The sequence below is a fragment of the Pelophylax lessonae genome (assembly GCF_965119305.1).
Source record: "Pelophylax lessonae genome assembly, chromosome: 5".
NCBI classification, from domain to species: domain Eukaryota; kingdom Metazoa; phylum Chordata; class Amphibia; order Anura; family Ranidae; genus Pelophylax; species Pelophylax lessonae.
This window is the reverse complement of record NC_138772.1, coordinates 434,809,224-434,836,063: the sequence shown is the minus strand read 5'-3', so window position 1 is coordinate 434,836,063 and position 26,840 is coordinate 434,809,224. Positions and strand designations below refer to the sequence as shown.

At 41.4% G+C, this 26,840-nt stretch overlaps 1 protein-coding gene across 1 annotated transcript in view; it reads right to left on the bottom strand.

Annotated features, from left to right (window-relative positions):
• CLVS1 (clavesin 1) overlaps window positions 1-26,840 on the bottom strand; it is a 133,439-nt gene that overhangs the window by 13,243 nt on the left and 93,356 nt on the right. The window contains exon 4 of the mRNA XM_082258785.1: window positions 25,542-25,777. Coding sequence (XP_082114911.1) covers window positions 25,542-25,777 — 236 coding nt within the window. The remainder of the gene's footprint in view (window positions 1-25,541; window positions 25,778-26,840) is intronic.

Below are 26,840 nucleotides of genomic sequence, written 5' to 3'. Positions count from 1 at the left end.
TTTGGTCTCTATTGCTGGATAGAACATTTCCTGGTTTGAGCTGAGCTATTCAAGCCATATGGTAATAACATCACACATGTGGGCGTGTATACAGATCCTAAATGACAGCCCTGTCCCTCCCTCCTCCTCCATGCCCAGTAACTAAAACAGAACACAGTGGGTGGGATGTCATATCTTGATTAATGCATGATTTTTTTTTTTCATGGGAGGGTACATGTGATCAGAACAGGGCCAATCAGCACTGTCCAGACATGTTCCGACAGAGAATTTAAGCTGGATACACACTATACAACTTTTGTTGTTTGATTTCCTTTCAATTTACCTTCAGCTATGTAGTGCAAGGGCCTGCTTGTTTGCATATAAATTGAATGTGTTTAAGTTTGACCACATATTATATGGTTTTGGTAATTCTAAAGGAAAAAAATCTAAAGAAGATTGTATAGGGTTGTATCTAGCTTTAGGGTCTTGAAGCCTGATAGGACAATTGTGGGAGAAATGAAAACTCCTACAAACTATCAGCACTCACTGATACAAGTCACAAGATTGCTCTAATTGCTATGTACCGCTGATGAGAAAAGGTATTTATAAATTTATATTTACTAAAATAATAGCATTTCCATGTTCTGTGTACTGTAGGAGACCAGATTTAGTGAATGCAGGCTCCTGAGTCCAGTATTGCAGAAATGTGTACAAGGCTGGCTGGACAGACATCTGTTGGCAGACAAAATTGGGTAATATTTTAAGAGGCAACACCTACAAAAAGAATATTAATAAATCATTAAAAAGCCCCCACCCCTTCCCCTTCCCCAGGTCCCTGTGACGCATAGGACCATTCTGGGTGACACTAATGCATTTGTAAGCATGTCAGACACTCACGCAAGAATGCCCAATGTTATTCTACATTTTGTGATTGTACACCTATGAAATCATCATTGTCTCAACTCCTGTCTCCCCACATCTGCCTCAATCTTGTCTTCACTGATCATTTCTGCATATTCTTAGTAGTGCTGTGATGTCTTATCAAGGCTCTCCTAAATGAAAGGGGGACCTTTGGCCTCTACTGCTTCATTATGTTACTCAGTGCACATATTGTGATACTCAGAAGACTTATGTTGTACAGTAAACCCCCGCTCCATCGCGGTTCAGTTTTTGCGGTCCCGGTATATGGCGTTTTTTTTTTGTAATGTTATTTTACTATATAAATCATTAAAAATGAAATATTTTTGTGTTTTCCATAGCTCTTGCTATGTCTCTCATTATCTTTTATGTGTTTAACCGGTTGCCGACCGCCGCACGACTATATACGGCGGTGGTCAGCCCCGGCCAGGCAAAGTGACCTATATATACGTCACTAGCCTGTCACTTCCTTGTGAGCCAATAGCGGGCGCGCGCCCGCCCCGGCTCGTTCCCTGGGAAGTCAGTGCGTGTGACCGGCGGACCCGATGTCCGCCGGTCACTCGCGATCGTCCTCCGTGAAGGGAGAAAGGCAGGCGGCTGATGTAAACAAGCCACCTGTCATATTACCTGGTGTAGGAATGGTGATCATACGGTTCTACTATGTAGGACCGTTGATCACTGTTCCTACACTAGTAGCCATGTCCAATCACAGTAAAAAGCACGCCCCTAGGGACACACTTAACCCCTCCTTCCCCTATAAAGTTAACCCCTTCCATGCCAGTGTCATTTTGCAGTAACAGTGCATATGTATAGCACTGATTACTGCAGTAATGTCACTGGTAACCCCAAAAGTGTCAAAAATGTCAGTCAAGGGTCCGATCTGTCCACCGCAATGTCGCAGTACCGCAAAAAAAATCGCAGATCGCCGCCATTACGCGTCAAAAAAAAAACACCAAAAATGACAGAAATCTTTCCCTTAGTTAGTAAATGCAATAGCTTTTGCGCAAACCAATCAAAATACGCTTTTTGCGATTTTTTTTTTTTTACCAAACATATGTAGCAGAAAACAAATTGGCCAAAAATGTTAAAAAATTTAGATTTTTACATTTTTTTGGGGAATTTCATATAAAAAAAATTTGAAAAATATTGTTATTTTTGCAAAATTTACTCTATTTTTTTGTTTATAGCGCAAAAAGTAAAAATCTCACAGGTGATCAAATACCACCAAAAGAAAGCTCTGTTTGTGGGAAAAAAAGGACGTCAAATTCGTTTAGGTACAGCGTTGCACGACCGCGCAATTGTCCGTTAAAGTCACGCAGTGCCGAATCGCAAAAAAAGCCCTGGTCAGGAAGGGGGTAAAATCTTCCAAGGCTTAAGTGGTTAAATGAGTTTCTATTGTTTTAAAAGTGTGTTTAAAGACCTTAAAATGCTTTTACACGTACAGTGACAGTAAAGAAAACATGTCTACAATGCATTTTAATAGGGTTTTTCTATTTCGCGGATTTTCACTTTTCGCGGCTGGGTCCGGAACGTAACCCCCGCAATGGAGGGGGGTTTATTATAGGAAGTAAATATCCAATGCTACATATATTAAGCTCCATTCACACCTGAGCATATCATTTTCAGGCCTTTTTTTTTTTTTTTTTTGAGGTGTTTTTTTTCAGGTGTTTGGAGGCAGGCATTGACATCTAACAAAAAACTCTTCTAATCTGCCAAAAAAAGAAACTTATGTACTTTTTTGTGAGTCAGACATTTTGCTTCAGGCGACAAAACACTCATATGTAAACAGGGGCCATTGAAATGAATGGGATTTTTCTTGTTGGGCATTTTGAGACTTCAGAGATGAGCGTTTACGAGCTGAAAAACACTCAGGTGTGAACAGGGCCTACTTATAATATTTGCTGTAATTTTTTTTCCTCTTTATTTATTACTAATTTAAGAGAACCCATCACCAGGAGCATCTGTGATAATCAAGATCTCTGCTTGTTATAATAGGGCAGACATACCTCCCAGGGGTTACATTATTTTTTGTACATATACTGTATTCCTCCCTTTCAGAACACAGTCTCATGCTGAATTTCAGGTGTCTTATTACCTGCCTGAGTTTACTTCTGATATCAGACACTCAAAGGTGCTGTTGAGTGCAATTGTGCAGGGTGCAATTTTGTAGGGTGGTATTTGGAATAAAGGTTTTGTTACTTGATTATGCTATGTGCCCCCTTACTCTGTTTTATGTATGAACATTCATCCTTTGAATGGGGATGAAGTACTGAGCTGACAGCTAATGGTTTTAAGGCGCTTTGACCCAGTTGCTTCTGGCGAGTGTTTTATCTGATGGGAAGGATATCACAAAGTGTGGTGACCAGGACACTAAGTTTTATTCACTTAAAGCTTCTCCAGACAACTCAAAGTTCTTCACCATAATTAGTCACTCGGTGGATAATTTGGACTAGTGATCGACCGATATCGTTTTTTTACCGCCGACGCCGATATTTTGGTCATCAGGTATCGGTATCGGCCGATATCTGCAGATATTTTCGGACCTTTCTTTTTTAATGTCTACAGGTTCTGTGGTGGAGGGATCTGGGGGTCTAAAAGACCCCAAACCCCTCCTCTGCACTTAAGCATTAAAAACGCCAAGTTTGCCTGTTTTGAATGCTGTAAGTTTTTTAATTTGGCGCCGCTGCGTACTTGGAAGTGATGTCATGTCATGACATCACTTCCGGGTACGCAGCGGCGCCGTATTCAAAGAAATGGAGCCCCGGGTCAGACGGCGGCGGTGAAGGTAGGATTCCCGGGTCTTCCGGTGGGATGGGAGAACCCGGTGAGCCGCGGAAGGCGGCGGGAGGGGGGACGTCCCCTCCTGTTCCTTGAAATGACAGCCGAGTGGCTTCTCAGCCACATTGGTTGTCATTACAAGACAGCCGACCGTGGGCTATGGACACCGATACCGGTGTGATGTCTCTAGCTGCAGGCATCACTCCGGTACAAGAACTTTCCCTGAAATATCGGCAATATCGGTAAATAAAAAGCCGATTCCGATATATCGGGTAAAGTCCATATCGGCCCTCGATATATTGGCTTTGCCGATAATCGGTCGATCTCTAATATGGACTGTGTGGACTCATTTAATACTATAAGCGCTGCTAGTACTGGATTAACTTTTTGTTTATTTCAGTACCCTATAAGACTTTTTATGTGTATAGTAGTGGCTAATTGCTCTTTTTATACCATATACGCTGGGTTGGTTTTATGGGTTTCCGTTTACCACAATTTTGATACCATTGAAAGTGTTTTGTTAAATCAGTTGATCCTGTGTTCTCTGCCTGTGCCAACTATATTTAGCTAATACTGTTCCCTATTCTCTGTGGGGACTACAAAACATATCCCTTTATGTTGTTAAGATGAGGAGAGGGAAAGGTGTTCTGTAGTCCTAATAGAGTTCCTGTACTAGAATGGCAATTATTTAACACTAAATTGATGCATCCATAAAATGAAAAAAATATATATACTGGACAGAAAGAAGTACAATGGCTGCAGACAGAAAGTAAATAGTGCAAATATTTTTTTTAAGAAAGCTATCCTAAAAGCACGCTGCACAGTACATATGCTTTCGACCAGGGGTCACCAAACATTCTAAAGAAAGGGCCAGTTTATTGTCCTTCAGGCGTTAGAAGAGTCAGACTGTTCCCAGTGGGAGTAAACAATGCTTGATCTTAGGTATTAGGGGGAGAAATAGCTAGAGTCAGTGGCAGGAATAGTGCCCTATTGTTGGTGTCAGTGGCAGGAATAGTGCCCTACTGTTGGTGTCAGTGGCAGGAATAGTGCCCTATTGTTGGTGTCAGTAGGAGGAATAGTGCCCTATTATTGGTGTCAGTGGCAGGAATATTGCCCTATTGTTGGTGTCAGTAGGAGGAATGGTGCCCTATTGTTGGAGTCAGTGGGAGGAATAGTGCCCTATTGTTGGAGTCAGTGGGACGAATAGTGCCCTATTGTTGGTGTCAGTGGGAGGAATAGTGCCCTATTGTTGGTGTCAGTGGGAGGAATAGTGCCCTATTGTTGGAGTCAGTGGGAGGAATAGTGCCCTATTGTTGGTGTCAGTAGGAGGAATGGTGCCCTATTGTTGGAGTCAGTGGGAGGAATAGTGCCCTATTGTTGGAGTCAGTGGGAGGAATAGTGCCCTATTGTTGGAGTCAGTGGCAGGAATAGTGCCCTATTGTTGGAGTCAGTGGGAGGAATGGTGCCCTATTGTTGGTGTCAGTGGGAGGAATAGTGCCCTATTGTTGGAGTCAGTGGGAGGAATGGTGCCCTATTGTTGGTGTCAGTGGGAGGAATGGTGCCCTATTGTTGGTGTCAGTGGGAGGAATAGTGCCTTAATGTTGGAGTCAGTGGGAGGAATAGTGCCCTATTGTTGGAGTCAGTGGGAGGAATAGTGCCCTATTGTTGGTGTCAGTGGCAGGAATTATGCTACATTGTTGGTGTAGGTGGCAGGAATTATGCCCTATTGTTTGTGTCAGTGGCAGGAATTATGCCCTATTGTTTGTGTCAGTGGCAGGAATTATGCCCCATTGTTGGTGTCAATGGCAGGAATGATGCCCTATTGTTGGTGTCAGTGGCAGGAATTATGCCCTATTGTTGGTGTCAGTGGCAGGAATTATGCCCCATTGTTGGTGTCAGTGGCAGGAATTATGCCCCAATTTTTCGGTGTCAGTGGCTGAAATGATGCCCTATTGTTGGTGTCAGTGGCAGGAAGTATGCCCTATTGTTGGTGTCAGTGGCAGGAATTATGCCTCATTGTTGGTGTCAGTGGCAGGAATTATGCCCTATTGTAGGTGTCAGTGGCAGGAATTATGCCCTATTGTAGGTGTCAGTGGCAGGAATTATGCCCCATTATTGGTGTCAGTGGCAGAAGTTATGCCCTATTGTTGGTGTGAGGCACAGGAATATTGCCTCAAGGGCTCCATAAAAGAAAGCAGAGGGCTGCAGTTTGGAGACCACTGCTTTAAGCACTTTCAGTGGATGATTTACTCACTTATTTAGTATGCAGCTTCTATGTCTTTTAATCTTTGCCTACTTTCCTGTTTCAGGGTGCCTCTTTTCTCTTGCAGCATCCTATTGTGTCACCCTTGCATGCAGATAATAGGTCTCCCTACAGCAGAGATGTATAGTAACTAAGTAGAACTACTTGACTACTGTACTTAAGTACCGAAAGGCAGTATCTGTAATTTCCTGGAGTATAATTTTTTTCTCCTACTTCCACTTTTACTTTTTTTCAATGATTTCAATACTTCTACTCCGATATATTTTTTTTGTGCTGCATAGTTACTCGTTACTATTATAAAAATGACCACTGCCAGAACAGTAGATGGCAGGTTTCATGAAGCTCAACACATGTGTATTATCAGTGCATACGAAAATAAAAGCTACTGTATGTAAAAATAAAAGCTGCATTTGAAATAATAAAAAACAATATGATGTTTAAACTTTTGACTTCTTTCTTTAACCACTTGCCTACAGTGCACTTTCACCCCCTTCCTGCCCAGACCGATTTTCAGCTTTCAGCGCTCTTACACTTTGACTGAGAATTACTTTCTTTTGATGGTATTTGATCAATACTGGGTTTTTTATTTTTTGTGCTATAAATAAAAAAAGACTGAAAATATCGTGAAAAAACGCATTTTTCTTTGTTTCTGTCATAAAATTTTGCAAATTAGTCATTTTTCTTCACAAATTTTGGCCAAAATTTATACTGCTACTTATCTTTGGTAAAAATAACCAAGTAAGTGTATATTATTTGGTCTTTGTGAAAGGTATAGAGTCCACAAGCTATGGTGCTATTCATTGAAAATTGATCACACTTGATCACACCTGATGTACTGAAGGCCTATCTCATTTCTTGAGACACTAAAAAGTCAGGAAAGTACAAATACCCCCCAAATGACCCCTTTTTGGAAAGTAGACATTCCAAGGTATTTAATAAGGGGCATGGTGAGTTTTTTGAAGTTGTAATTTTTTCCCACAATGCTTTGCAAAATGAAGATTTGTTTTTTTTTTTGTTTTTTTTTTTTTACAAATTGCCGTATTAACAGGTTATTTCTCTCACACAGCACATGTATACTTGCAACTAAAACCCAAAACACATTCTACTACTCCTCCTGAGTATGGCGATACCACATGTGTGAGACTTTTTCACAGCCTGACCACATACTGAGGCCTAACATCTAAGTAGCACCGTCCGGCATTCTAGGAGCATAAATTACACATATAATTTCCTGACAACCTATCGCACTTTTGAAGGCCCTGGAGCACCAGGACAATGGAAACCCCCATAAAATGACCCCATTTTGGAAAGCAAACAGCCCAACGTATAATTTTTGAGGCATAATGCGTCTTTTGAATATGTCATTTTTTTCCACAAGTTTTTGGAAAATGTGGAAAGAAAATGAAAACACATTTTTTTTTACACAAAGCTGTCCATTTATGCAATATTTCTAACACATAGCATGTACATAGCAAAAATTGCACCCCAAAATACATTGTGCTATTCCTCCTGAGTATGGCGATACCACATGTGTAACACTTTTACACAGCCTGGCCACATACATAGGCCTAACATCCAAGTAGCGCTTTACACAAAGTTGACCATTTATCCACTTTAAGACTGGGCCTATTTTTGACACTTGGTGTTTACAAGTTAAAATCATTTTTTTTGCTAGAAAACTACTTGGAACCCCCAAACATTATATATTTTTTTTTTAGCAGAGACCCTAGAGAATAAAATGGAGATAGTTGCAATATTTTTTATCACACATATTTGCGCAGCAGTCTTCCAAATGCGATTTTTTTAAAAAAAAATTCACTTTTTTGAACTAAAAAATAAGAAAACAGTGAATTTAGCACAATTTTTTTCCATAATGTGAAAGATAATGTTACACCGAGTAATTAGATACCCAACATGTCATGCTTCAAAATTGCGCATGCTCACAGAATGGCGCCAGACATTGGTACTTAAAAATCCCCATAGGCAACATTTTAAAAATTTCTGCAGGTTACTAGCTTAGAGTTACAGAGGAGGTCTAGGGCTCAAATTATTGCTCTCGCTCTAACGATCGCGGCGATACCTCACATGTATGGTTTGAACACCGTTTACATATGTGGGCGGGACTTGCATATGCGTTTGCTTCTGCGCACGAGCTAACGGGGACAGGGCGCTTTAATTTTTTTTTTTCCTATTTATTTTATTTATTATTTTTTTATTTTTACACAGTTTAAAAAAAAAAAATGTTTTGATCATTTTTATTCCTATTACAAGGAATGTAAACATCCCTTGTAATAGAAATAGGCATGACAGGTCCTCTTTATTGTGAGATCTTGGGTCAAAAAGACCTCACACCTCACAACTACACTAAAAAAGAAAAAAAAAAAAAAAAATTGTTGAAAGAGGAAAAAAAAAAAAGAAAAAAAAAAAGCGGCCCTTTAAACCGGTTGCTAGGCAACGTCTTTTGACGTAGCTCCGGTCCTCCAAGACCATAGAGTTGAGTGAGGGCCATCTTGCCCTCACTCGACTTCCTGTCTCTGAGGATCCGGGACCGGATAGTTTTCCCCGCTGCCGGCGGGTCCGGTAAGCTGGGAAAACGTCTGGGACGCGGCAGGAGGGGGCACCTCTTCCCCTGCACCGTAAGGGTAATTCCGCAGCGAATCCGCCACTGGGACCACCCTTATCTGAAAGCCGACCGCCCGCCGTTTCAAAAAATACCGGGGTTATGGGGGCTATCTGCTGCCATAACCCCAGTATTTAGCTTTTAATGGCCGATGCATATAGTCGTTAGGCGGTCAGTAAGTGATTGCATGTATATGGCAAACAGGTGACGATGACTGATGGGGTGACAGGTGACGATGACTGATGGGGTGACAGGTGACAATGACTGATGGGGTGACAGGTGACGATGACTGATGGGGTGACAGGTGACAATGACTGATGGGGTGACAGGTGATGATGATTGATGAGGTGACAGGTGACGATGATTGATGAGGTGACAAGTGACGATGATTGATGGGGTGACAGATGACAATCACTGACGGGGTGACATGTGACGATAATTGATGGGGTGACAAGTGACAATCACTGATGGGGTGTCAAGTGACGATGATTGATAGGGTGGCAGATGACGATGACTGATGGGGTGACAGGTGACGATGACTGATGGGGTGACAAGTGACGATGATTGATAGGGTGACAGATGACGATGACTGATGGGGTGACAGGTGACGGTGATTGATGGGGTGACAGGTGATGGGCGATGGTCACTGATGGGTGACAGGTGACGGGCGATGGTGCACGGCGGTACTGATGGCAGTCTCTGGTGACCGGTGAACTTTAGGCTACGTTCACATGTGAGCGTAGCGATCATGGGCAGAATCACTGCGATTCTGCCCGTGATCCAGAAATCATTGCAAATAGCGGGACGCCTGTGCGTTGCCCGTTTTTTGCAATAGAACCCCAAACGCTGTGCGATGTTGCTGCGATTTCCGCCTGCCGAATCGAGGTAACATCACGCAAACAACGCATGACGCCCCAAAGAAACTCTTGTACCTTTTTTGGGCGTCATGCGATGTTTGCGCGATGTTACCGCGATTCGGCAGGCGGAAATGGCGGCAACATCGCACAGCGTTTGGGGTGCTATTGCAAATCACGGGCAACGCACAGGCGTCCCGCAATTTGCAATGATTTCCAGATCGCGGGCAGAATCGCGGTGATTCTGCCCGCGATCGCTGCGCTCACATGTGAACGTTATGGGTGTCAATTTCTGGGCACTGATGAGGTGACTGTTGGGTGACAGGTGACATTGGGGGGGGCTGAGGACTGTGTGGGGACCTTTATTGGTGTGATTTTTACTTTTTACAGGTGTACAGAGCAGTAACTCACTATTTCTAGCTCTTCTCCCCTCATACTGGAAACTGTATGAGGAGAGAAGAGCTAGTAACAGTCAGTTACTGCTCTTTGTTTACATTTTGTGATCAGCTGTGAATGGATTCACAGCCGATCACATAGTAAACAGTCACTATCAGTGACTGTTTACTACTGCCGGTGACAGCTGTGTTCCTACGGAACACAGTGCCACCGACATGACCGCGCTGCGCGCTCCCGATCGCACATGCGCGGTCATCTCCCGGGCGCCTCCATTGTGATCGGCTGTGTCATTGGAACACAGCCGATCACGTGGGAAACAGCCATGTCTATTGGCTGTTTCCCCCCTGCCGGTGACCGGCTGTGTCCCGATCGCGCGCCTGCCCTGCATTTCCTGGGTCACGTCATATGACGTCCGCCCAGGATAATAGCCGCACCGTCCCGCCGTCATATGACGGCGGGCGGGCGGTAAGTGGTTAATAACTACATAACACAGTACTTGTACTTTTACTTTCAGTACTTGAATAGCAATTTTTTTTTCAAAACTACTGGTACTTTTACTTTCAGTACTTGAGTAGCAAAATTTTTTTAAAAAAACTACTTGCAATACTTAAGTACAAAAAATGTTGAATACTTTAGTACTTCTACTCAAGTCACTTTTTGATCGAGCACTTGTACTTTTACTCAAGTATGGTTTTCGAGTACTTTATACAACTCTGACCTACAGTGTGCATTACAGTGTGTCTCCCTACAGTTTACATTACATTGTGTCTCCCTACAGTGTACATTACATTGTGTCTCCCTACAGTGTGCATTACAGTGTGTCTCCCTACAGTGTGCATTACAGTGTGTCTCCCTACAGTGTGCATTACATTGTGTCTCCCTACAGTGTGCACTACCGTGTGTCTCCTTACAGTGTGCATTACAGTGTGTCTTTTTTTTTTTTTTTTTTTACTTTGTTTTTATTTGCATATAAAATTTCAATATATAACAGTATTCCACCAATTTGATTTAGATTCACAAATTACATAATAAAATTATGCAGAAAAAAAAAGGAAAAAAGGAAATACAGTAATTCATACATTAAATATCATACATTTTTCCCTTCCCACCCTCCCCCCCCTCCCAGGATTCCTCCCCTTCTTGCCAGCAGTTTCCATTCTACAGTGCCACCCCATGGTAGATATGCTTAACTATTTAATTCAATATATTTAGATGATTTTTTAAATTCTATCCATTTCCCCCATTTTCTTTTCATATTTCTTGGGATCTCCTCTTGAGTATTACATACATATTCCATATTATAGTTATTATTTATCTTTTTACACCATTCCTTTATTTTCGGGCTCTCCTTTTCTCTCCACTTTTTTGGTATGGTTCCTTTTGCTATATTCAGCATGGTTGGGACCAGAGTCATATTATATTTTTTTAAAGGTATTGTTGTTTTATGAAATAGGCAGGCCCATGGATCGTCCGGCACTTTTATTTCGGTGATTTCTTCAATCAGTTGTCTTACCTCTAACCAGAAATCTTTTATCTTGGGACAATCCCAAAATAAATGATATATTGTACCTATGTTGCCACAATCCCGCCAGCATTTGTCTGTCTTGCCTGGTTGATATTTATTTATCACTTCTGGGGTGATATACCACCTAAATAGACATTTATAGTTTAATTCTGTAGTACTTACGTCTATGGCTGTGGATCCAACCATCCCTAGTACAGTCCCAAGTTCCTGTCCTTGCAAATGTGTCCCTATTTCTTTCTCCCATTTTACTATATATGGAGGTTTTTCCAGACTGTGCCATTCCGTCAGCATTTTGTAAATCTGAGACACTCCATGCCTTTGCATGGGAGAGTAGCTCAATTTCTCGATATTGTTAAGATTTTTTTCAGACCTAATCGGCTGTGGTAATGAGCTGACAAAATGTTTCAGCTGGAGATATCTCCAATCGTCTATTTTTATATTATTATTTTCTTGTTTTAATTTCTGAAGTGTTTTTATGTGACCTTTGTGTAAGATATCTTTTAATTGAGTGTTCCCTATCCAATTTCCACCCTGTTCTTCTTCACCGGGTGGGAAGTATTTAGTGCCATTTAATGCTATCATTGGTGAATTGTATTCCCATTTCAGTTGTTTGTTTATCCCATCCCATATTTTATAGACTACCTTTGTCAGTTCATGTGCTCCCTGTGTTTCCCTATATTTTGGTGGGATCCATATTGTTTTGTGTAGGTGATTATTATTTTGTGTACATTCTATCTCTACCCATCTTTTTTCCCTCCTTTCTGTTTTTGTCCAATCCACCATTCGTGTAATAATTACCGCCTTATAATACCTCTCTATATCTGGAGTAGCTAATCCTCCTTGTGTTTTGCTTCTTGTAAGGATCTTGTATTGTACTCTGGGTTTTTTCCACTGCCATATATACTTTGTCAGTAAGGTTCTGATTACCCTAAAAAAAGTTGCGGGGATGTTTATTGGCAACAGAGAGAAGGTGTATAAGATTTTTGGCAAGATAAACATCTTAACAACATTGTTTCTTCCGATCCATGAGATTTGACCATTTGATTTCTTTCTTATTTCTGTTTTTATTTCGTTCAATAACGGTATATAATTAGCTTGGTATAATTTTTCAGTTTGAGGTGTTAAGTATATCCCTAAGTATTTTAATTTTTCTTTTGTCCACGTATATGGGAAGTATGTTTTTATTATTTGTTCTTCCTGAGTATTTAACCCTATATTCAAAATCTCTGATTTTATTGGATTTATTTTAAAGTTTGACAACTTTCCATAATCTTTTAACTCCTTTTGAATGTTTGGGAGGGTAATCCTTGGATTTGTGACGATGAATAACAAGTCGTCAGCATATGCTCCGACTTTGTGTTCATCTTGGTTTACCATCACTCCTTTTATGTCTACATTTTGTCTAATTTTTGCCAGTAATGGTTCCAGGGTTAACACGAATAATAGGGGTGACAGGGGACATCCCTGTCTCGTCCCATTACTCATTCCAAATTTCTCTGATAGACTTCCGTTTATTTTGATTTTTGCCGTGGGGTTGTTATATAATGCCTCTATCCATTGCCTCATTCTTAACCCAATCCCTAAATTTTTTATGGTTTCTTTCATGAAGTCCCAGTCCACCCTATCAAAAGCCTTTTCGGCATCAATTGATAATAGGATGGAGGGGGTCTCATGTTTTTTTGTTTTCTGTAGAAGAAGCAGGGTGCGTATCACATTATCCTTCCCTTCTCTACCTGGAACGAATCCGGTCTGGTCCGGATGGATCCACGTTTTTAGTAATTCTTTTAATCTCGTTGCCAAGATTTTCGCAAATAATTTTGTGTCTGCGTTTAACAACGCAATTGGCCTATAACTAGAGCAAAGGGTTTGATCTCTCCCTTCTTTCGGTATAACCGTTATATATGCCATTAGAGATTCTTCTCTTAGTTCTTCCTTCCCTATTTTATTCAGGTATTCTTGCATTTTTGGTATTAATATTTCTTTAAATCTTTTGTAATACTTTATTGTGTATCCATCCGGACCCGGACTCCTTCCATTTTGAGTGGTTTTTAATGCTTCTCTTATTTCATTTTCAGTAATTGGAGCATCGAGAAGTTCCAATTTATCTTCTGGGATTTTGGGCAGGTTTGCTTCCTCAATATATTTTTGGATATTTATTATTCTTTCCTGTCTTATTTTTGAGGTTTCTTCCTTCCGGACGTTGTATAAAGCACTATAAAAGGCATGAAACGCTTTAGCTATTCCTGTGGTTGAATTAACTGTTTCGTTTTTACTGTTTTTAATTTTTTCTATGTAATTTTTTGATTTTTTCTTCCTCAGTAATCTTGCTAGGGATTTCCCTGGTTTATTTCCAAATTTGTATCTGTATCTAGCTATCTTATTGAAATGATTTCTAGATTCTTCTTCCAATAGATCTTTTAATTCATCTCTTTTAATTATAAGGTTTTTCTCTATTTCTTTTTTAAATTCTTTTTTATGTTTTTGTTCTAGATCGTATATTTCTCTTATGAGTGTATTGATTTGATTGGACCTCTCTTTCTTTTTTCTTGATGCACTGGATATTAATATTCCTCGGATATACGCTTTGTGTGCTTCCCAGAGTATAGCGGATGATATTTCTGGCGTGTCATTCTTTTGAAAATATAACTCTAGTTCTTTTTCTAGTCTATTTCCTATTTCTTCCTCTAGAATTAGTTCTTCGTTTAACCTCCATGTTCCCATACTTTTGTGGTGGGTCGGTGTCTTAATTGTTAAGGTTAGGGGAGCGTGGTCTGACAATGTGGTTGTACCTATTTCTGTAGTTTCTATAAATTCCAATAGGCGGTGATCAATAAAAAAGTAATCCAGTCTTGAGTACATCGAGTGTATTGAGGAATAGTAAGTATAATCTCTTTTTTTTGGATGTTGAACCCTCCATGCGTCTACTAATTGACTCTGGTGTAACTTTACCCTTATTTTCCTTAGTTTTTGTTCTCCCAGCATCCTTACACCCGATGTACTGTCGACGCTTGGGTCTATACAAAAATTTATATCTCCTGCCATTATCAGATAGCCTTTTTTAAAGCTCTCTAGGTCATACAGGATTCTCCCCAGATATTCACTTGGTTTTTTGTTTGGGTTATAGATATTGGCTAATGTCAGCTCCATCCCCCTTATTTGTCCCTTAAGAAAAATGTATCGACCATTCGGATCTGTTTTCATTTCATCTAGGGAGAATTCTATATTTCTAGCTATTCCTATTGCTACTCCTCTTGCACGCTCTATTGGTGAGTCCCCGTAATACCATTTAGGAAAGTGTTTAGAAAAAAGTTTTATATTCGAGTGGAAAGAGATGTGCGTTTCCTGCAAAAAAGCGATATTTGCTGCTTCTCTCCTCAACTCTTCCAATATTTTATACCTTTTTATATGGGAATTTAATCCTCTTACATTATATGTTATTATTTTTAGTTGTTCATCATTCATTTTTATTTTTTCTGCTCGGTCCAGCTCCTCCTCGAACACGGAGGCGCCGGATCGATTTAAATTCTGCTGACAGCATACTACCAATGTTGTTGGTCTGACAAACTTTTAAAATTTCTTTTCCTTTTAGGCAATGGAGAGTTTCCCTGTCCCTTCCCTTCCTCCCATCTCTCTCCCTCCCCCCCCTCCCCCCCACCTCCGTCCCTCTCCGTCTCATATTGATATTCTTTTGATCAGCTTTTGATCTTAGGGTATTTAGTTGTTTCTTTGGGTCATTCTCCCTGGTACCCATTTCCTTTGGGGTGGTCCTCTAGTGGGTTAGCACGATATATCTCCTACCTCAATTGGAAGGACATTCCGGCTTTGGGGGGGCTATCCTACTTCCTTTGTATAGCTTACCTCCCTTCCCCTCCCTCCCCCTCCCTCCTTCCCCCCCCCGACCCCCCTTCCCTCAGTCCCCCCACACAGTTCACATCGATATGAGGGTAGGAGAGAGCCCCTCAGCGTATGGCAGGAGAGAAGAGGAAAGAAAAAAAAAAAAAAAAAGTTCTCTCCCGGTTTGCATTATTTAGACAGTATTTCCACATATTTTATCTTTTGTTTTTTCTAGCTAATGTCCATTGCTGTTCTTCCGTCTGTGAGTTTCTTCCTGGTTCATCTTCCTTGTCACCTTCATACCATCCGGGCAGGTTTGGCTCCTGTATATCAAGTTTTTTGCAAAATTCTTGAGTTTCCTCTGGGAAAGTGAGTTTTGCTGATCGTCCATCTCTTTTTCCTATTAAACTAGCTGGGAAACCCCAGTTATATCTGATTCCTTGTTTTTGCATCTCTTCTGTCAAGGGCTTTAGAATTCTTCTCCTCCTCAATGTTTCCGGTGCCAAATCTGTAAATATCTGTATCTTGTCATTTTCTGTATTTACTGCATTTAGTAATGATTTATTCTTCTTTAGGTTTTCCCATATTTGTGCTTTATCTGTATAGTTTTGAAACCTGATTATCACATCTCTAGGTGATTCTGCTGGGACTCCTGTCGGTTTTCTTATGCGATGGGCTCTTTCAATCAGTAATTGGTCTTCTTCCCCTCTACCTAATACTGGGTTTAAGATTTTTTGAAGTTTTTCTCCTAAATTTTCTTCCTGTGCTGTATCCCTTAATCCTCGGATCCTCAAATTTTTTCGTCTTGCTCTGTTCTCTTGATCCTCTAGTTTATAAGCTAGATCTCTGGCTTTTTTCTTGGTCTCATTTATTTCTTTTCTCATTCCCTGTATTATTTTTGTTTGGTCCTCTTGTTTTTTCTCTAGTTCTTCTACCCGTCCCAGGGCGTGTCCCAGATCCATCTGGACACGGCCTAGGTCGGTCTGAATTTTAATCAATTCGATTTTTAATGATTTTTCCAATCCTGCGAACATTTCTCGCATTTCACCTTTTGTGGGGGCATGTTCTTTTGTTTCTCCCTGCTCTTCCTCTTCTTCCTCATCATTTTCAGTCCTTAGGCTTAAGTCTGAGTTAGCTGAACTGATTGGTGATTTAGCTGCTTCCGCTTTTTGACTTTTCTCCGCTTTCTTCTTGTCTGTTCCTTGTTGTTTTTCCTGAGATGTTTTTCCTGAGGCGTTTTCTTGTGTCATAAATTTCCTTATTGTATTAGGGCTTGAGGTCACCCTTGGTGATTTTGCAATAGCTCCTCCTCTTGTGGATTTACCCCTCATTATGTAGAGAGTTGTTCCGAGGTTCCTTTATAAAGTCTCACAACTCCATATGTTGGTACTCAAAAATTAGGTATACCGTGTTGATATTCAGTATAAAATTTGTTTGCATTCAAGCCGGAGGGAGACACAGAAAGGCCGAGTAACCTCTATTTTGACTCCGTATTAACAGGCAGCTATAAAGGATAGAAGTATGAGGCACTTCCAGCCTTCCACCTCCCTACTCAGGTCCTTATACAAGCTGGGGTGAATCTCATCCTTAAATGTTAAAAAATGAAAAAAAGCAAAAGAGCAAGAAAGAAACTCATGCTGTATGGGATAACAAAATGCTTGGGCAATGCCAGTTATTATTTCACAGAGAAAGTGTTAATTGTTTTATATAGCCCCGAGGTCTTTGTTTATACCTGTGTTCTTCTTATGAGTCTCTGTGTAAATCCTTCATTCCTTCACCTACTAAATTGGTATACATACATATGTACCTGCATATGATGGTCCGGCTGCCGAGGTACCATGTAGTATGGACATGTGCTGATTTAAGGTAAGGTATGGAGAAACTGTTGCAGCTGCTAATCCAATAAAAGACACTTATGTGAAGTTACTGGTTTAAACAAGGAGCAGCTAGATCAGTCTCAGGTGTGCTGGCTTTATATTTTACCATACTGTTTTGTTGTATATTATCTCTAGGAAGTCTTTATAAGTCCTTCTAATAAACAGTAGGGTGACAGTAGAGATGATATAGAAAGAGGGTTTACTCCTCTGTAACTCACGGTTTTGTAGACTGTCCTCTTTTAAAATTTCTTTCTGTTCATCTGTAGGCTGTTTGCTCTCCTGTCTCCTCAGCTTCCCAGCCCTCAGGCATCAGGGCATCGGCATCTCCTGATAGACTATGCGGGATAGGGTGAGACAGTGCAAAAATGGTGAGGAGTGTTTCTCTCCTTTTCAGCTACCCTGTTGACTTCACATCACTCACAGGACTCAGGTGGACCGGGCAGCTCTCTTGAGGTCCGCTTCCTCGGGATCCGCTTCTTACCGTCCACGTCCGGCTTCCCGCGCTGGCGGCTAGCATAGAGGCCTCACCTATCGCCGCTGTGGCTGCCCACCTGCGTCGCCGTGCAGGAGACAGGGCTCGCCAGCGTCGGCGTCAGTGTGCTGCAAGGCGAGCGGAACTCCTCCAGGTATTGGTGCTGCACGGAGCGTGGTATCAAACCATGGAGGGAGACGTCAGGCAGGGGGGGGGGGTTCAGCGAGGTTCACCGCTCACAGTGCCCGCGCTCATCCCCGGGAGCTTAGGCGTCTAGAGTCTGGCCGAGGGTGGGTCGGGAGCGGTCGGGATCCTTAGTTCTTTCATGTAGGAGATAGCCTTCTCCCCCTCCGGCCTACGTGCGTGCCGTTAGGCTCCTCCCCCTCATGACGGCCGCTCCCCATTACAGTGTGTCTTATTACAGTGGGCAGAGAAGCACACAACCCCATAGCCTTGGACGGAAAGGCACTTCCCTGCTCCTCCTTCCCTCTCTTCAGACTGCGCTGTCCACTGTTACCTCTTTCCTGTAATGATCAAAAGTTCAGGAAAGCAGCACCTAGAGATCGGGAGCAAGCAGCACTGAAAGCTGTACACTGCAAGTGTTGTGATAAGAATTTAAACAGTTTAAGGGAGAATGTTTATTTTATTGTGCTCAATGTGTTAGGGTTTGATACTTATTTAGCCATTTCAAAGATAATGGGTTATAGATGTGTAAGATACAGCCATAGCCATACAGTTATCTGAATTAATGTTTCAGCAGTTGACTGTACCCGACTAAAGTGCAATTCCAAGCAATAGAAATTATTTATACTGGGATTTTAAAGCATCGCAGTGATTCTAGCAATATAATTTATATCTAGAACCAAATGCCATTTTTATTGATAAATTCAGCTCAATATCCTTGAAAATAAGATGTTATCACACAGCAATAACTTATATTATTTCTTGTAGACTGCAGAGGAGAGCCTGAACTATAGATATATATTGTGCAGGATAGCGGGCTCTTTATCTGATATTTTCACCTGCTTTTGCCCCCATTGCAGCTTTCTATGCTATGGGCATGCAACTCAGCTAACCTAATAGCAATCTATCTTTTAGAAATTGCTGTAATAAAAATAATCAAATTCAAACCAATGCATTGAGTGTATATCACAACACTTTTGTTAAAGCGGAATTTCACAAAGCCAGATGAAAAACATAGATGAACTGAGATTACTGCCAGGACCGGTAAATGTGCACAGCTAGTCTTGTATTGCAGGCACTTCTTTTTATATGTACCTGGAGTGAAGATCAAACATTTTAGAAAAACAGAACTGATAATTAATGTGGACCTTCACCAAAAAGTGAAAGGGACACATACTCAACTCCCTACACCATGTCCTAACACTTTTGACATTTTTATTAATTTTTTTAATGGGGAATGGCTAAATTTTTCTCAATAGCCACCAGCTTCCACTTCCTTATTCTCGCCTAGGTGAGATAACATGCGTTTAGGCATACCCACCTGCCCAGGTCCGGAACCTCCTGGGACGCATCACACATCCCAGGAGATTGCACAACAACCCCATGATCTTACACAGGCTCAGTGGGGAGCAGGCTGAGATTTCTCAGGCAGTCAAAGTCGGTTCCCATATCCAAAATAACAGAACTGGGACCCACAGGAGTAGGAGGAGCCTCAGTGGGAAGCCAGTGCTGGTTAGTACGATACTATTTGTAGCTGCTCACTTTTAATTCAAACAAAAAAGTCAAATTACTCTTTAATTACTTTAAGACCAGAAGATTTTGCTGCTTAATGACCATGCCCTATTTTGCGATTCGGCACTACGTGATTTTAACGGACAATTGCGCGGTCCTGCGACACTGTACCCAAACGAAATTGACGTCCTTTTTTTCTCACAAATAGAGCTTTCTTTTGGTGGTATTTAATCACCTCTGCAATTTCTATTTTTTGCGCTATAAGCAAAAAAAGAGAAACAATTTTGCCAAAAATCAATATTTTTCACATTCTGCTATATAACATTCTAACTGTGGGGGGGGGGAGGTTGGGCTTGTGAGATGACCATAGAGACATGCGATCCTATATAGCAGGATCGCATGGTCTCTGTGATCATCTCAGGGAGAAGGACAGACGGCTGTGTTTACATTAGCCGTCCGTCCTTCTCTGTCAGCGGTGTCAGCGTCCGCGAGTGGCCGGCGGCTATCGGCCATCGCGCCAACTTCCCTGCTGATGGGGGGGAGCGCGCCGGAGGCGCGGGCTTGCCCCCTAGCTCCTCCCATGTGAGCGCCGTACATGTACGGAACTTTGCCTGGGAGAGCCAGCCTGCCGCAGTACATCTGCAGCGGCTGGACATAAAGTGGTTAAGATGTCTTATTTTTACCAGATTGTCTTTCCATGTTAATCTGCAGCCGGCTGCGATGCAAAAATTTAAAAATTGCTTTACCAAATCTATTCATAGCAACAGTATTCTCTGTACAAGTGATCACAGAATTCTCCCTGTTAAATGGTGTTAAGTGTGCAAGTGAGTGTTGGCGCTGCCTTGTTAAGGGTAATTAGAAGTAGTGTATAAACCAAAAATTCAATAGTATAAGTAGTAGTGAATGTTTAGGCTGCTGCCCTCACCATGAATCCCCACTTGTGGGTGGGGTTCTGATTGTGTTAGGTAGTGCTGGTTAGGCGGGTGAATGATGGCGCTGCCTAGGCTATACAAGTTAGTTAGCACAACATACACTGGGTACCAATAAATATACCATAGATCAATTCACGCAGTATGTCCTAAAATACTCCATATAAACAGTGTTAGCTACAAATAATGCGGTATTAAGCAATAAAAATGTGCAAGGTTATGTGCAAATATACAATATTAAAGTGACTGTTGTGCTAGTATGCATGAGTTACCATTCATGTGCCATAAAATTTTACTGTGCTCTGTGCGATTACCAAAAAAATTAAATAAAAAGAATGCACTGCGCTGTATGTAATGGCCAAAAATGAAAATTGAAATAAAAAAAAATATATGTAAGTACAGTGAAAAAACCCCTGCTGTGGGGAGTGATGTTAATAGTTCACACTATGGTGTAAGTCCATTAATGACAAGGTGCTCAGTGGTTCCCGGATGCTCAAAGTGCCATGCAGCTCATTAAGGTGCTGCCATGCAGTTGTGGTGTTCATTTCGCTTGTGACTGGATCCCCGTGATTAATTCCGTGGCCCCTTTTGGTAACACACTTACCAGATCTCGGATCACAATCAGCCTCCAACATGGAAATGCCTCTGCTCATGTGGACAGGTAATTAGTGTGCCTTCTGGGATCCTTCCAAAGCCCCGTTTAGTTGGCTCCGCTCTATCCTATTTCTCCTTATGATGGTGTTTGCCCCTCAATGGTAAAGAAGATCCTCCATAGTGTAGTACATTTGTAAATAATTTTATTGAAAACGTAGACACTTACATTAAAGTGGTTGAAAATCCTCCTCTCGCTGTATCAGGAAGCCCGGGTGCCAATGCGTTCCACGGACAAACCGGAAGTGACAGTGACTCCGCCCTATGCGTTTCATCACACTGACGTCATCTGGAGCGGTTGCACATAACCTTGCACATTTTGGATTGTTTTTATTGCTTAATACTGCATTATTCGTACCTAACACTGTTTATATGGAGTATTTTAGGACATACTGCATGAATTGATCTATGGTATATTTATTGCTACCCAGCATATGTTGTGCTAACTAACTTGTATAGCCTAGGCAGCGTCAACAGAATTCGCCCTGCTTATGTAGCTGGTTTACAAAGTCTGCATAGACGTAGAGAAAAAATTTCATCTTTGGGAGATCCCTGCTAAGGGTTTTGCATGTCTGGAGGGATGTTGGGATGTTTCTTTCAACTGGGACAAGTGAGTTCAGCAGGCACATTTTAGCATCCACTTAGAAAGCTCACTGCAAACTTACAGTATTTATAGAACAGAAGCAGGCCCGGACAGCTCATCGGGCACATGGGGCATTTATCTGGTGGCCCAGAGCCCCCGGGCTGCATGTCAGGGTCACACAGTGGGAGGTAAGCAGCGACCGCGGTCCAGACAGGGCTAACACAGACCGCGGCCTGTGCGGCCATGTCTGTGTCTCCTCTCCTGGCTGGAGATCTGTACAGAGAATGCAAGTCTTTTCACATTAATAAGCTGGTAATCATCTGATTGGTAATATGATCCAGATCTCCAGCTCCTCACACCCCCTGCCGTGCTGATAGGATGACATCGTCAGCGGAGCAGAAGACGTTGTAGAGGTCTGTGCAGGGAAGGCATAGAGTATATGGAGACTCTGATTAGAGAGAAAAGGTGGGGGGGGGGGGCATGACTGCACTGCAGTCCCCTTTATACCACAGTGCCCCTTTATATTACAATGAAAAGGATCAACTTCATGAATATACCGTCACCAACTGCCCCCGTGAACACCTGACTCCCTCCCGGTCCCTGGAAAAAATTGGTTGCTCAGTCTAAAATGCCCAGGTCTATTTTTTGTTCAAGTATGGGCCTGAATAGAAGCATAAATGAGTTCTTTAATACAGTTTGCTAAGACGCTTTGCAAAGTGCAATATATAACTGACCTAGAAATCTGAAGTTCCAACAGTAAACAAAAGATCTCATGAAATTACCTATTGATCTATGTAGCTAAAGAGCAAGTACCCTTATTTGTATGCTAGTGAAGTGCTACTGGTACAAATCTTTAATAATTATTGACTTTTATAGGATCAACAGCTCCATTGTGAATGTCCTAAGCACTCTTATAAGGCAACAAGATCTCATCATGCACATTCAATCTCGGGTGTGGGTTTTTTCTTGGGGTTTAAAATGGATGGGCAACACTCACTTAGTGAGCTCAAAACAGGACCATCAGACTAGGTCTAATCCCTTTTAAATCTCTGAAAAAGTATCTGTACCTTCTAAGTACAGACTGTGCTTGATGGATACCCATAAGATTTGGCTCCTTGAAGATTAAGGTTCTAGTGATATCTTAATCCTGGTATTTCAAGACCGGACAGCTGAGAGGGTTCCTGTGTATACTCTTCACTCAACCAGTGGAGGACAGTTTTACTTCCTCTAGGTCTGCACCCCTTAGCCTACAGCAGCCAACATCTTCAGAATTACCTCACAGGAGGAGGAAGATCATTGCTTCTTCTCAACCTCTAGGCCCAAAGGCCAGGGAAGACAAACAGATTGTTCACAGTGACATCATCACAGGGAATAATTCCATTAAGAAAGAGAACAAGAAGCATCTGAAATATTTTAACTATTTTCCACACATGCATCATCAGCCCCCCCCCCCCCCCCCTCGCCAAGCCTTCTAACTAGCCAGATAATTTAAGAAGAACTCCAGGAACTACCTTACTTTTTTAAAATGTACTGGGTAAGTCCAATGAGGTGTATGCCACCTTGTGGACTTTTTGTTCTATCTACTTACTGAACAGAAGGAATACAACTATCGCTTTATTTCAGACGCTCCTGCGCTGGACTTTTAGGTCTCTAATACAGAACTTTCAGATTTGTGTGTTACTGCTCTGCCCATTCCTCCTCTTCTTTTACTCAAAATTGGAAGAGTTTGTATTATGTGAACCCATTTACAAAATATAAAAATAAAAAGCTTTCTGTGAATGGACAGCAGAGGGGCAGGCAGGGCAGGCACAGAGCAACTGCATCTCTAAGCCCCGTACACATGCTACGAATTTCCGCCGACCGCTCGTCCGTCTTTTGTGGCATGCTAGTCTGATGTAGAAAGTGAAGAGGTTATTTTCATACGAATTTTCCCGTACGACAGAATTCTACTTCAGAAATTATATCATGTGTTGGATTGATTTGTATGTGTTCTTTCATCTCTGAGCATGCCTAGTCTTGCTCATAAGATTTTTCCCTGTCGAAATCTGTACTAATGAGACGAAAATCGGACGTGTGTTGACGGAGGACAACATTTTTATAGCCTGCACATCATGATTTTGTCAGCCGAAAAGTCGGAGTCGGCTGTCGAAAGCACCATACTACCAATCCGAAAATCGGCAGATCGGTCTTCGGACGAAATTTCCCTTCCGAATTTCTTATCGTGTGTACGAGCCTTTTGTCAGAGCTACGGAAGTGTAACAATAGCTGGTGCTCAGTAAAAATGTAAATTCAAAAAAAAAAAATGGATAAGTTCACAAAGCACCTTGATGGACCTAACACATTGTAATCCAACACAGTTTAAAAAGTGAGGTAATTCCTGAAGCTCTTTTTTAAACATCCAAAACACAGAATGATACCTAGCTAGCACAACCTACAGGAGCCAGGTGAAGAAAAAACAGTGGCAGAGAAAACACACTTTTAGAGATCACTCCTGCTGAGGAACAGATAGGCTGACTGCAGCTCACTGCTTTCAATCACAATACAAAAATACATTTTGAAATAATACATCTCTACACTCGCCACGTGTATGAAAGGGGATAAGGAAACAAACAGTTTCCATTATGTGGACCTATCCCCAGACATAAGTCAGTAACTGCTAAACAGAATTTCATAATACAGATGTTTTACAGATGGTTCCATAAATAATTATCATTCTCCAGAGAGAAAAGTGCATATATTTAAAATGCACATGCAGCAGTAAAGAACTGGTATGCTTCAATACATTACATTTTTGGTTTTAGGTTTAGAAACACTTTACCTAGGCATGTGACAATGATTGTTTGGCTGAAAATCCAAGCCTGTGCTCTTAAAGCAGTGCAAGGTTTGCAGAAAGACTGCCTTGCTGGAGTCTCATGCAGTAGAACAGAGTTGGTGGAAGGATCAAACCTTGCCAAACTCCATCCAAAACGACACTTTTTGTCTTACAAAGTACACTATATTACCAAAAGTATTGGGACGCCTGCCTTTACATGCACATGAACTTCAATGGCATCCCAGTCTTAGTCCATAGGGTTCAGTATTGAGCTGGCCCACCCTTTGCAGCATTAACAGTTTCAACTCTTCTGGGAAGGCTGTACAGAAAGTTTAGGAGTGTGTCTATGGGAATGTTTGATCATTCTTCTAGAAGCGCATTTGTGGGGTCAGGCACTGATGCGGACGACAAGGCCTGGCTCACAGTCTCTGCTCTAATTCACCCCCAAAGGTGTTCTATTGGTTTGAGGTCAGGACTCTGTGCAGGGAAGTCGAGTTCCTCCACCCCAAACTCACTCACCCATGTCTTTATGGACCTTGCTTTGTGCCCTGGTGCGCAGTCATGTTGAAACAGGAAGGGGCCATCCCCAAACTGTTCCCACAAAGTTGGGAGCATGAAATTGTCCAAAATGTCTTTGTATGCTGACACCTTAAGAGTTCCCTTCACTGGAACTAAGGGGCCAAGCCCAACCCCTGAAAAAACAACTCCCAACCATGATCCCCCTCCATCCAAGATAGTGGTGCCAGGGACCCAAAGAATGGGGAGGAATGGCCAGGGTGATGACAGAGCTGGATCCCTGGACTGGTAAGTGTGTGTTCATTAAAACTCAGCAGCTACAGTATTTGTAGATACTGACTTTTCTTTTTTTTTTTTTTTTTACCTCCTCATTAAGCATAACACAAGACAAATATAGTAATTTCAAAACTATTAGCAAAAACAATAATGTAATTATGTAAAAAGCTTTGGAGAATTGAGCTGGCCATATACCGGTAGAATTTCATTAGAACATGTTTGTTTTCAGAAAGTTTTTTTAATTTTTATTTATTTTAGTTAATAAAGTCACATCGACAATCATTTTTGACAATAGTGATGAAAAAAGTGGAAAGAGCAAGATGGAAAATTTCTCAAGCAAATGAAATAAAACACCGAATGCAGTTTACATTTTGTAAGTCCATTTCATTTTGAAATTGAATGATAAAAGTGAACAGAAATTAGCAGTCGTTTTTAACACCATTCATCACATCTCTGATGGCATTATTGAAAGCACTGATGAGAATTTTCGTACAAACATTCGACCACCTTAAGAGTCAGTTTTAGCAGAGTGGTTACTCAATAGCTAGATAAGAAATGATTACCTTTTCATGAATTTCGGAGAACACTCAGTTTGTATATTTGTTGGTGCATACTTCACATGCATAGCATTGTACGATGTGTGAGTGTACTCATTGTCATCATTGTAATCGGGACCAAGCAATGTCCTAGCCCAGGTGCCCATGTCATAAGGTGGAAGGGTTCCGCCAAATTCAGATGGCAAACATTCTGGGTGGATTAGCTGGTGCAGACTGTTCAGATTGTTCCCATGAAGAAAAATCTGGGAGAAATAAAAAAAAATATTAATAATTATTATGTTTTTTTAACGAAAGCGGTGATTTACTATCTGCAGGGTGGGTGGACTCTTGCCATAAGGCACAGCATACTTGTATAATACAGCACACCTATCTTTTAGAGTGACTACCTTCACCAATGTGACGTCCATGCTCCCCTTGGTTGCTTCACCTACATGAATGTGATGAGAGTGTACACCACACTGCGAATAGGCAGTGTACACAAAATCAAAAATCGCTAGGGATCTCTGGAAAACTTTTTGGGCAAAAGAGACTATGCGTTTCCCCTCTGCCAGAAAAAAAAAAAACACTACCTCCTATAAATTTTTTACCTCATGACTTTAGTTACACTTTAACCCATCAAAACCATCCTTTATCAGCTTGATTTTGGTGGTCATAAGTAATATCTGATTGGCTGCTCTTGATTGCTGTTTGCACTTAGGATCCAGTGGAAAACAAGTGTGCTAACTTTGATGGACATCATTCAAATAAATAGAAAATATGCACCAACGGGGGGGAAAAAAACAGGCATGTGGGATTTTTCAGCACTTGTAATGCTGATGCCTTTTAGTACCTTAATTGCATTCTCTTTGTACCATTTTTCTTTTCATGCCACACATTGCTGCAATTTAAGGCTGAACTCCAGGCAGATATGAAAGACACTAATTATTGCAGCTCCGTATTTATTAATAAATACTTAAATGTATTTCTTTTTTTTTATGCAAGCAGTATAATACCAAGTGCAAGTTAATGCAGATGGAAGGAGAGAACAAAGTGACAGGGAGATGAGCTCAACAGTGTGTTGCTTCTCCTTTTACTGTCCAATTACAGGTTGAGGGAGAGACAAAACCTGTATAGCCAGGTGCTGTTTACTGGCTGAAGGAGCAGACTGTGCACTTTTTGCCACCTCTCCTTCTTTCCCCTCACCACTATTGTGCTGCTGGACCACCTGTATATGAATTCCCTTACTCGCCTTCCTCTATCCTGACAGCAGCAGTGAGACTTGTGCATGTTGCCGCAATTGATCATGGAAGATGTAGTCTCCAAGGA